This window comes from Hemitrygon akajei, chromosome 22 (genome assembly GCF_048418815.1).
Source record: "Hemitrygon akajei chromosome 22, sHemAka1.3, whole genome shotgun sequence".
Lineage (NCBI taxonomy): Eukaryota > Metazoa > Chordata > Chondrichthyes > Myliobatiformes > Dasyatidae > Hemitrygon > Hemitrygon akajei.
In genome coordinates, this window is record NC_133145.1 from 26,060,989 (window position 1) to 26,074,281 (window position 13,293).

Here is a 13,293-nt window from a genome sequence, read left to right on the forward strand (position 1 = left end):
ACTCTGTAGATCATCTTCAAAATGTTTCACCGAGCCAAAAAGATATACATCAGGAACCATAACCGATACATTTCAATGAAAAATACTTCTAATTATATTTCGTCTCCATCACCTTCCCATTTGCTTAAATCATGAAGATACATCACTTGAGTAACAGGCTAGCTTAAATGGCCTCAGAAACGGCTGTCTGTCTACCAACTGTGATGCATAAATTGGCTTTGATGTGTTACACTGGCAGGATTTAGCCTCAGTTGATAGAAGGATACTAATTAGTTGTAGGGGACTATACCAAAATGTATGTATGGCTTATATTTATTTGACCATTAACCCTTTAAATCTCACCATCATTTTTAGTACTCTGCCCCAATGGGTAACAAACAGTAAGGAGATTTTGAAAATATCTTAACATAAATAAAACAAATCTTCAGAGAGCTTCACTGCCTAGCAACCCACCTATTTTACCCTATTTAACCATATAGAACCATATAACAATTACAGCACGGAAACAGGCCATCTTGGCCCTTCTAGTCAGTGCCTAACGCTTACTCTTACCTAGTCCCACCTACATGCACTCAGCCCATAACCCTCCATTCCTTTCCTGTCCATATAACTATCCAATTTTTTTTTAAATGACAAAATCAAGCCTGCCTCTACCACTTCTACTGGAAGCTCGTTCCACACAGCTACCGCTCTCTGAGTAAAGAAATTCCCCCTCGTGTTACCTCTAAACTTTTGCCACTTAACTCTCAACTCATGTCCTCTTGTTTGAATCTCCCCTACTCTCAATGGAAAAAGCCTATCCACGTCAACTCTATCTATCCCCCTCGTAATTTTAAATACCTCTATCAAGTCCCCCCTCAGCCTTCAATGCTCCAAAGAATAAAGACCTAACTTGTTTAACCTTTCTCTGTAACTTAGGTGCTGAAACCCAGGTAACATTCTAATTTAATTTCAGCCTAATCACAGGACAATTGACAATGACCAATTCACCTGCTAGTCGGTACATCTTTGAACTGTGGGAGGAAACACATGTACTCACGGGAGGAATATACAAACTACTTACAGCTGGAACTGAAATTGAACTCTGAACTCTAACACCTTGAGCTGTAATAACTACAACACCACTGTGATGCCCTATTGATATTTATACAGTCTTTATGTATGGAGTTTTGTCCAGCACAACACATATAAATTCTGTTCATGTTTTGCTCTGGGAGCTTGAATTATGGCTGCTGTAGTTTGTTGCCATACTATCTAATTCCAGATCCTGCCATTGTTTTTTTAATAGAACTAAAATGCTATTATAGGGATATTCTTGTGTGCAAGGTAAATTGTGATTTAAGTGTTGTTTAGTTATTCTTCTGCTTCTACAATAAGCTTCCGTGAGCTTGTTAATGTCTATTAAGGAAACCTCAAAATAGTTTAATAAAGAGATCTGACTTGATACAAGTGAGGCTGCAGTGACTGTAATGCACAAACACCAATTAGAGCAGAAAAAGCTGTACAGATAAATGACAAATCGGCATTTATAGGCAATACTTTGATCTGATCAAATGACTGAAGATATTGAAATTGTTATCCATTTCATGCAGATTTCCAAGTTGAATTTTAATTTTGATGCCTTTACACTCTGGAGTTGCGGATAGAGGGACTAATGAACTACAGGCTTATACTTGTTAAAAGTTGTTGCCAAGGCAATGGCTGCTTTTAGTGGTAAAATATATTGTATACATAACATAACCCAAATAGAGCAGATAGTGGGCATCTGAAATAGTAGTTCAGAGGAAGCAACATCAAGCTGGAACGTTAACTCTATATCTCTCTCCATAGATGCTGCCGAGTTTGTCCAGTATTAGCTTCACCTAAATGCAATTATTTCTTTCATGGCTGGTCAGTTTACTTTCATGTTACTTGTTCTACAATTTCAGAATCTAAGTATGTCATTCACAAAATATACATATGAGCTTATTAATACAATTTATCTTGTACAACTGAGGTTTCACGTGATCCCTGTAGGAGCCATACAGTGATCTTATCAAATGAGGGTATAGTTACACGTATAGTACTGTGAGTTATAGCATATTCCCAAAGTCATATTGAATAATCATGCTTTTGGCAAGAAATTGGAGTCTTCTTCGCTTGACTGAGCTCAGAAGATGGAGTTGAATGACCAGCGTTGAACCAGCAATGTGACTTGCTTGAACTGACTTTGATTAAGTGCAGTCCAGATCATGGTTGTTATCATGCACCGCAAAAATATTGGATCATATTGGCACTAGCTGAGATGTACCATGAAATATAAATATGTTAGCCTCAAGAAAAATATGCTGTTGCAGTCTCGGAACTACTGATGCCAATGTCTCATCCCTTGACAGTTCAATTGTGCTACTTTAGATGTGGAGAAATAAATGTAATTTCCTACGGGCCAGGAATGTTGGCCAACTGTTGATGCATTAGCTTGGCAGCCATTGATGAGAGCTAAAGTTTACAGCTGCATGATCTTAAGAACTCCCATGACTTTATCTTTTAGCTGTTGAGATTTCAACATGGTTTGAAGAAGCTGATGACTGATTTGAGAGCATGTTCTTGTGCCCATATCTAAAACAGAGGGTCCAATTTTCTGTAATCACAGACTTATCAGTGTGCATGTATGTGTATGTGTGATTTACCAAACAGCCACACGTTTTTCTCAGTCTGCCTGATGGCTGGCAAGTACCCCATCAAGGGCTGATAAAACTTTTTTTTGACAGGTATATATGTATGTGTCGTTTATTTCTCAATTTGCAATTCCCCATTCTCCACTTTAAGAAATTATTAGGTTATAGATGCACTGAAAACTCTCCAAAGTATTAAGCACATCGATATTACCTTTATGGTAAGGTGTTGGAAGATTATTTGAGAGGAGAAGGTAACACTGAAGAATTTAGTTCTACCATTAGCTGATGCCCAAATGCACTCCTTTGGAAAGGTTTACTGAAAATTGATTTCCTGCGAAGTATGAAGCCTATGGAACTAACTTGAGGTTTGTGCGTTATGTAATGTAATTACACACTGAATCAGTAGGAAGATTATATTTAATGTCATGACAAGCAAATTAATGGGTGTGACTAGATCTAGACTTTACAGCAACCCAAAATTCAATGCATTGACTTGGAGGCATTAACAAGCAGATGTTAAGTAACTCAATTAAAACACTTCCTGCTCAATGTAACTTGATTCTGATCAATAATTATTAATGCACACAGTATGATTGGTAATTAGTAGGTCAACCTGCTGCTTTTTTATTAATATGGCCATGTTCGTTTCCAAGAGTTACTGGAGAAGAGGATTCTCATCATGGTCTGATGTTACAAGATTGGCAACTTCCTTACGAAGAAGTGCTGTACACTATGGATGGCAGTTTAATAGTAATCTGTGTAGAGAGCACTTTCAGGGCACATGCTCTTTGCTTTTTTTATAGGAGCTTGGTGGCCTCAGAAACAGCACTGAGTTCAGTGTGTTATAATGCAGACTGTGAGGCCATGTAATGAGGTCTCTATTCCTAACACAGGCATTGTGAATGATACCCAGTATATGACCAGTTCTCTCATACCAGGGTCCTGTAAACCATTACATTGATGCTCCTCTTAGTCAACATGTACAATTAACATGTGAGATCCTCTGGCTCTGAGTAAAATCTCATATCATGATTGAGTACTATGCATAGGTACCAGAAGGTAACCTAGAGACTGTTGACTGCTGTTGCTGCCAGTTCAGCCATTGTAGCTATTTTGAAGGTTGTTCATACAGCCTTTTATAACTCTGTTGGCATGCTGAAAGAATCTTCCATTTAATCATATCTTTCTATCCATTCCTCCTACCCCTACTAGTATAATACTAATGCTCTTCCCTTGAACAACATTGGTGGCATGGAGAGGGGAGACTTGCAGCTTGAGAAACTGCCGGTCTTCCATAAAAAAAAACCTTGCCCAGGCTTGCGCCCTGGAAACTTCCAAGGTGCAAATCCATGGTCTATCAAGATTAACGGAGGCCTACACACACACTAGTATAATAATCATTGTATAAAAACAGTGTAAGTTATTCAGGAAATTATGAATCTAACTTAAAACTATATTTCAAATCATAACAACACATTGTACTAGTATTTTCTCTTGATGTTGTCTCTATTGTTTAGCTAATTAACTTAAATATTGTCATCAGTTTTAAGTTTCTTTGCCACTGAAAGTAATTTCTCCTTATTTACTCGACTGAAGCAGCCACAGTTGATCCACTTGCTGCACCTAAAGCCCTATACAACTGGTGCAATTTTTGTAAACCTAGTTGCTGAATTTCCAAAAACTGTTAACCATAATACTCCAGCTATGTTAACCACTATTTCAGAAAGGTTCAACTAAGCCAGAATGCAAACTGAATTTATGCACATATTTGGCCATAACACACATGAAATACACAGCAGTAGTATTTTAGAATCCTCTCTAAAAGGAACTATGTCAACTACACATTAGCTTGAACACTTTGTATGGAGCTGTTTCTATTTGAAAGCAATCCATAAGTCAGCATAGAAAATAAATGGTAAAATCAACCTTCATTGATTCACTGAACAGTTACAGCATAAAAGAAATAATTCATTTCATTGTGCCCTTACTAGTTTGCTGTCAGAACCGTTCACTAGTCACAACCCCTAATCATTTCTCTGTAGCCTTGTAAATCTTTCCTCACCATACATTTACTCAGTTCCTTATTCAAGGATTCTACTTTTACCACGGTTGTAGGCTGCTTTATATATTAAAGAAGAATTTTTCCATGTCACTCTCCAATTCACCTTCTCATTCATTCTTTCCTCTGAGCTCTTGGCCTTAGCCCTCTGACAGGGACAGCCTCTTACCCTCCATTCTTTCCAGATTCAGAATTATTTTACGTACTTCCATCAAATTTCCCCTCAGCCTTCTCTTCTTTAGAGAATACAACACAGCTTCCTCTAATTTATTTTTATGGGTATAGTCCTTCATTCTAGAAATCATCCTATTTGTAAATCTTTTTGGTCGCCCCTTGATGCCTTTTCATTCTTCCTATAATGAGGCAAACAGAATGGAACAAAATGCTACAGTTAAGGCCTTTCCAGTGTTCTATAAAGTTCAGCATCATTTCTCAAATTTAATACTCTATGCCTCTATTGGTAAAGGCCTGAATTATTTATGCCTTATTAATCACTTTCTCACCTTCCCCTGCCACTTTATCACTTGTGCACATACACCATCAGTACCCACTCCCATTCCTGTGTCCTTTAAGAACAATACTTCTCATAGTGTTTGTCCTCATTCTTCATATCGAGACTTATCAGCACACATTTCTCTGCATAAAACTTCATCTGACAGATATCTATCCTTTCTTCCAGTGAATTTATATCCTGATTCAATTTATAACAAAAGTCTTCACAGTCCATAATACTGCTAAGTTCTGTGGCATTTGCAAATTTAGAAATTGTTTCATGCAGCCTAAGACTAGGTCATTCCCTTGGAATGCCACTGTTCACCTTCCTACAATCTGAAAACCAGCCATTCATCATGACCTACTGGTGTCTGTTAATTAACCAGCTTTATATCAATGATGTCTACAATATTTCCCTTTTATGCCATGTGTTTCAGCTTTGCTGAGATGCCGGTCATGTGTCACCCAATCAGTGGCTTGGTGTGTTGTTATGTGTGCATAATAAAGAGTTTTAGTTCCCAGTGGGCAATGCAGGGGTTCACGTGAAACTGGAAACTATGGTAGTGATGCACCATCAATAACTCTCAGAGACGGGAGGCAAACAATAGGCTTTTATTAGCTGCAAGAGACCACCACACAACATCCTGGAGACTGAGGGGGGAGCAGTGCCTCCAACCGCCTTTATACAGGGGTGTGTGGGAGGAGCCACAGGAGCAGTCAGCGGGGGGGGGGGGGGGGGCGTGTCCAGACAGGTATATGTAGTTCACCACAGGTAGTGACCGGGTTTTGCTGCATTTCAGTAATAAAATATTCTAACAAAATATTCTATCCCAGACAAAGTCTGTCTTTATTTAGAGCAACCATAACACGCAGCACTGAACAATCCATTTCCAGACCAAATGCTTATAACTTGGGTGAAGAATCACTTCTTAAACTGTATACTGTGAGTTTTGATCTAAGTCATCCCTTCAGGAGTGGAGAATCATGTACTCTTGAAGAGAGTATCACATATAAAAAAAAATCAAATTCAAGTTCAAATTTCATTTAAAGAATGCATCGTGTCACGCAAGCACACCCCAAAGCTCTTACAGCCAATTTGGTGCATTGGAAATGTCATCACTGTTGTAGTACAGGAAATTATATAGAAAAGACCTAAGGAGGGAATGGTCTATGAGAATCTACTTCTCTAAGTGCCTGTGGTTGTTGAACAAGAAACAAATTCAAGTACTTAATTGTCAGGAAATCCAACTTAACTCATACCAGTATTCACTTGCTATATAGGGTGATGTATTTCAGCTGCATTTTTTTTTAAACTGTGTTTTATCCTTTACAGGCTGGAATTATTACAGATGCTCGTTTGAAGGAACTGACCCCAACAATACCAGTGATTTTCATCAAAGCTATTCCTGTAGACAAGCAGGACACTCGGAATGTGTATCCATGTCCAGTTTATAAAACACGTCTTCGAGGCCCAACATTTGTCTGGACTTTTAATTTGAAAACCAAGGAAAAGTCATCCAAATGGGTGCTGGCTGGAGTTTCACTCCTCCTGCAGATTTAACCCAAGAGTTTGCACATTCTTTATAGAATAACTAGACAGAAAAATACTCATACAATCCAATACAGATCACTTATTTTAGTACAAAGATTAAATTGATTTTTAAAAATATAACAGTTAATCAATTTCTTTTAATGTAAAAATTCACTAATAGAGAAACTAGAGTCAAAACATTGCACTGAATTTGATATCTCTGTTTGAATCATGCACAAGTATGCTGCAGAAGTGTATTTTAAGTGTATTGTTACATGTCACCAGAAATGCCTTTTTTTCCCTAATAAAGAGCCATGTCTAATTCTCTTTTTATATGTAAGATGCACATTTGGATCTTGTTCCCAGCTGATTTTACACTGTGAAATTAATGAGTAAATACAACACAGTATGTTGGCACCAGTTTATGTAAAGTGTGAAGATGAGGGTTCTTGGATGGTATAAACCCTGGTGATAGAACAGTTGACTATTTTACCTTCACAACTTTTAAGTTTCCATGAATTAAGCAGGTATGAATATTTAATTAAGGAAGCTGCAAATCAAAGATTTGATAACATTCAGAATGTATGGCCAAGATAAAAGTTGTAGTATAAATGTAGAGAAAGATCAAGGGTTTATAATGTTCTTCTGCAAGTATAAACTGCTCAGTACTTCTACCTAGGCTAATCAGAAACCAACTGGATTTCTTTGCATCCATCGTTTTATTCACTATCTGAGAACTCTATATTGGGAAAAGTTCAACATATACTAACTACTTTCAGTTATTGCTGAAAGTAGTTAGGGTTGTTGTCATGGAGGACTTAAATTTCCCTAACATAAATTGGGATATTCTCAGTACAGGAGACTTAGATGGGGCAGTATTTGCTAGGTGCATCCAGGAGGGTTTCTTAATTTAGATGTAGATAGTCCAATGAAAGGAGGAGCTGTACTTGACTTGGTGCTGGGTAATGAGCCTGGCCAGGTGACCAATTTTTCAGTGAGTGAACAGCTAGGGAACAACTCCTAGGTTAAGGACCACAACTCCTTAAGTTTTAAGATAGGATCAGGGCAAATTACAAGAGCATTAGGCAGGAACTCGGGAGAATTGGGAACTGTTGTTTTTTGGGCAAGCCCACATCTGAAATGAGGAGAGCATTTGAAGTCCAACTGCACAGAGTACAGGACACGTATGTTCCAGTCAGAAGGAAGGACAGAATGGCTAGGTAAGAGAACCTTTGATGTCGAGAAAGGTGATGATTTTAGCCAAGAAGAAAAAGGAAAAATATGTAAAGCTTAGGAAGCTAAAATCAAATAGAACCCTTCAACAGGGGAATAAGGCAAGCCAGATGGATCATGAAAAGTCCTTGGGCAGTAGAATTATAGAGAATCTCAAGGCATTCTATATATTGAGAACAAGTGGGTAAGACAACTCAAGGATGATGGAGGGAAGATTTGATTGGATATGGAAAAGGTGGGTGAGGTCCTTAATGAGCGTCAGTGTTTGCCAAAGAGAAGGATCTATAGAATAGGGCAGTGGTTCCCAACCTTTTCTATGCCCCACACCCCTAGGAAATGTTTGATTAATGTTCGCACCCCCAACAAAAGTAATATCACATTTGAAGTTGAAGAAGTCTAATTTCTAATTTTTGAACCACATACAATACTGCTGGTGAACAAATTGAACTTAAAAAATAAGCTTTTAACTCAGTGCATAAAATGCAAATATAAATTGAGCAATTAGATTCTAATTTATTCAGAAAAAATTGTAAACAGTAAATTGATGAGACTCCTCAACTCTGAGGTGTAACTTCCCAGGTAACACTGATGCGAATCCTCAACACTGACTCGGGCAGCGGGAGATTGGAGTGTGCTTGGGACAAACGTTACTACCATTTCTCAAGGCACACTGGCAGCTGGCTGAGTGATGACTTGTGACTTGTCACTCAAGCACACAAGGCTCTCTTTGTCGCACCCCCTGGGGGTGCGGGCACCCCAGGTTGGGAACCCCTGGAATAGGGAGATCTTTGCCAAGTGTATTAATATGCTGGGGCATTTCAAAGGAAAGGAGGAGATAGTGTTGGTCTCCTAAAGAACGTTAAAGTGAATAAGTCCATGTAGCCTGATGTGATATGCTCCAGGTTATTGAGAGAGGCAAAAGAAGAGATTACTATGGCCTTGACCAATATCTTCATGTCCTCTCTAGCCACAGGTGAGGTCCTGGAGGAATGGCCAGTAGCTAATGTTCCATTATTCAAGAAGAGAACCAGGGTTAATCCTGGAAACTATGGACAGCCGTGTCTCACATCAGTGGTAGGGAAGTTACTGGAGAGAATTATTGGGGATAGGTTTTATGAGCATTTGGGGAAGCCAACTTGGCTTTGTGTGGAGCAGGTTGTGTCTTATTAGCTTGATCGAGTTTTTAATGAGATGATTGATGAAGTAGAGTTGTGGGTGTTGTTTACTTGGATTTTAGTAAGGCATTTGACATGGTCCCTCATGGGAGGTTCATTCAGATGAATGGGATCCATTCCATAGTGAATTGGCTGTATGGATTCAGAACTAGCTTTTCCATGGGAGACAGGGTAGTGGTTGAAGTGACATATTCTATCTGGGTGTCTGTGATTAGCGGTGCTCTGCAAGGATCTGTAGTCGGACGTCTGATGTGATACATATACAAATTACCTGGATGAAGAGTTAATGAGTTTGTCAATGATACAAAGATCAGAGGTCTTGTGAACAGTGTAGAAGACTGACAAAGAATACAGTGGGATATAGAACAGTTGCAGACATGAGCGGAGAAATGGCAGGTGGAATTTAACCCGACAAATGTGAAATGTTACACCATGTAGGTAAAGGTAAAGAGACAGTACAATGTTACGAGCAGAGGGAGTTTGGTGGAGTCACAGCTCTGTGAAAGTGGCTACACGGGCTACATAGGGTGCTTAAGAAGACATATGAAATGTTGCCTTTATTAGTCGAGACATTGAATTCAAAAGTTAAGATGTTGCAAAATTATAAAGTTCTAGTTAGGCCACATCTGCACTATAGTGTACAGTTCTGGTCATCCCATTAAAGGTAGAATGTTGAGGCTTTGGAGAGGTTTACTGTGATGCTGCCTGGATTAGAGAAACTTGTGTTGTTTTTTCTCATATAGCAGAGGCTAAAGGGATATCTTATAGATGTTTGTTTATAAGATTATGAGAGGCATAGATAGACAGTATCTGTTCCCCAGTTGAAATGTCTAGCACCCGAGGGCATGCATTTAAGGTGAGTTGGGTCATTTCAAAGGAGGTGTAAGGGGCATTTTTTTTTACACAGCAGTGGGTGCCTGGAATGTGTTGCCTACAGTGTTGGTGGAGACAGATACATTAGAGATTTTTAAGAGATGTTTAGATAGGTACCTGAATGTGAGGAAAATGTAAGAATAGGGACATGACAGAGGGGATTAGTTAGGTTATCCACAACGGCCTATTCCAGTGAGTATAGTCCCAGGTGACTCAATCTCTCCTCATAGATGAATGTTGGTTGAGGATTGATTACTGACCAGGAGAACTTACTTTCTCTTTGAATAATGCAATGGGATTTGTATCATTCCCCAAAGGTGGATCTCCTCTCTGATGTAAATCACTCTCAGGTGCAATACTTAGATTCTAGCTCACATATCAGACTAACAGCAAGGCAGGTGGAACTGAGGAACGTGTTATCTGGGATTCTTGTCTGCTGATTGCTGAAAACAGCTGGCAGAATCCAGAGTTAAATGCAAAGATTTTAATCAGAACCAATGCAATATGAATGAACCAGTACTGGTTCCTCTTGAAACAGAGGTACATGAAGCAAGGTGGACTTTCAGGAGGGAGGGCGTAAGATTTTTGGATATTGGACTTTCTTCCAGGGAATGTGGGACCTGTACAGAAGGGATGGTTTGCACCTGAACTGGAGAGGGACTCATATTGTAGCAAGAAGGTTTATTAATGCTGCTCGGTGGGGTTTATTCTAGAGCTGCAGGAGAATGGGAAGGAGTGCCAGTACCATTAGGGGAGAGGTTGTGGAGGCAGATGTTGGTAAGACCTCAGACAAAGTTAGGAATCAAAAGGCTGAGCATGGTGCAACTAGTGTCCTGAGCTGCGTATATTTCAATGCAGGAAGTGTCACAGGAAAGGCGGGTGATAGTGCTGAAGGAGAGGTAGTGATTTACAAACAGAGGCAATGTGTAGTGAGGAGACTGTGTTGATAGGGCAAAGTTGCAGTCAACAACATGAGTTACAATGTAAAAGGCAGACAAAACTAAAAAGGATGAATCCAGGACTGAAGGTGTTATATTTGAATGCACGCAGTATACGGAATAAGGTAGATAAATGTGTAGCACAGTTACAGATGGCCATGTATGATGTTGTATGCATCACTGACTCATGGCTGAAAGAAGATTATAGCTGGGAGCTCAATGTCTAGGGATACACATTGTTTTGAAAAGACAGGCAGCAAGGCACAGGGGTGGAGGTGCTCTGTTGGTAAAACGTGAAATCAAGTAATCAGAAAAAGGTGACATATGGTCAGAAGCTGTTAAATCATTGTGGATAGAGCAAGGAATTGCAAGAGTAAAAAGACCCTGATGGGAGTTATATTCAAACCCCCAAATATAAGTAAGGATATGGTTCTACAAATTGCAATGGGAGATAGAAAATGCATGCCAAAAAGGAAATGTTACAATAGTCATGGGAGATTTCAATATGCAGTTAGATTGGGAAAATCAGTTTTGTGCAAAGAAGGGGAATTTCTAGAAGCCCTATGGGATGGCTTTTTAGTGTGTCTTGTTTTTGAGCCCACTAGGAGATCAGCTATTCTGGATTGGGTGATGTGCTATGAACCAGAATTGATTAGAACCCTAAGGTAAAAGAACCCTAAGGGGAGCGTGATCATAATATGGTTGAATTCATCCTGCAATTTAGGAAGGAGAAGCTGAAGCCAGGTGTATCAGTATTACAGAGGCATGCGAGTAGTGTTGGCCAGAATTGATTAGAAAAGAACACTGGTAGGGATGATGGCAGAGCAGCAATGGCTGGAATTTCTGGAAACAATTTGGAAGGCACAGGATCTATCCCAAAGAGGAAGAAGTATTCAAGAGGCAAGATGACACAAGCATGGCTAACAAGAGAAGTCAATGTTAACATAAGAGTCAAAGAGGGGGCATGTAAGAAAGCAAAAATTAGTGGGAAGTTAGAGGATTGAGCTTTTGAAAACTAACAGAGGACAATTGAAATAGTCACTAAGAAGGTAAAGATGAAATACAAAATAAACTAGTCAATAATTTTCAAGAGGATATCAAAACTTTCTTCAGGTACATTAAGTGTAAAAAAAAAGGCAAAAGCCAGAAAATAATGTTGGACAGGTAATGATGGGGGGGGGGGGGGGGGAACTCCGGATGAAGTGAATAAGTATTTTGCATCAGTCGTCACTGTGGAAGGCGCTGGCAGTTTGGTGTGTTTCCAGGTGTTAGGTGTTATGAAGTGTGTTAAGTTACCATTACTGGAGAGAAGGTTCTTGAGAAACTAAAAGGTCTGAAGGTAGATAAGTTACCTAGACCAGATGGTGTACACTCCAGGGTTCTGAATGAGGTGGGTGAATAGATTGTAGAAGCATTAGTAATGATCTTTCAAGAGTCACAAATTTCTGGGATGGTTCCGGAAGACTGGAAAATTGCAAATGTTATTCCACTCTTCAAGAAGGGAAACTATAGACCAGTTAGTCTGACCTCAGTGGTTGGAAAGATGTTTCATTCAATTATTAAGGATGAGATCTCTGGGTACTTGCAGGCATGTGATAAAATAGACCATAGTCAGCATGGTTTCCTCGAGGGAAAATCTTGCCTGACAAATCTGCTGGAATTCTTTGAAGAAATAACAGGCAGGATAGACAAGGAGAATTGCTTCATGTTTTGCATTTGGATTTTCAGAAGGCCTTTGACAAAATGCTACATGTGAAGCTGCTTAACAAACTATAATCCCAAGGTATTACAGGAAAGATTATAATATAGATAAAGCTGATTGGCAGGAGGCAAAAATGTGAATAAAGTGTGCCTTTTCTGGTTGGCCGCCAGTGACTAATGGTGTTGCACAGGGGTTTGTGTTGGGATTGATACGTTTTACATTATGTATCACGGATTCGGATGATAGAATTGATGGCTTTGTTGCATAGTTTGCAGGATCTGAAGATAGGTGGAGGGGCAGATAGTTTTGAGGAAGTAGAGAGGCTACAGAATGACTTGGACAGATTTGGAGAATGGGCAAATAAGTGCCAGATGGAATACAGTGTCGGGAAGTGTATGGTCATGCACTCTGGTAGAAGAAATGAAAGGGTAGAGAAAATATATAGAAAAACTGAGGCACGAAGGGGTTGGCAGTCTTTCTGCAGGACTTCCTAAAGGTTAATTTTCAGACTGAGGAATGCAAATGTGATGTTAACCTTCATTTCAAGAGGACTAAAACATGAAAGCAAGAATATAATATTGAGGCTTTCTAAGTCACTGGTGAGGACTCACTTGGAGGATTGTGAGAAGTTTT

At 39.3% G+C, this 13,293-nt stretch overlaps 1 protein-coding gene across 1 annotated transcript in view; it reads left to right on the forward strand.

Moving 5' to 3' along the window:
• The window catches only part of dnah9 (dynein, axonemal, heavy chain 9), a 550,870-nt gene extending 543,791 nt beyond the window's left edge, over positions 1-7,079 (forward strand). Inside the window, exon 69 of the mRNA XM_073025877.1 lies at positions 6,542-7,079. Within this exon, the coding sequence (XP_072881978.1) occupies positions 6,542-6,769 (228 nt within the window). The 3' untranslated portion in view covers positions 6,770-7,079. The remainder of the gene's footprint in view (positions 1-6,541) is intronic.
• Positions 7,080-13,293: the final 6,214 nt, after the last annotated feature.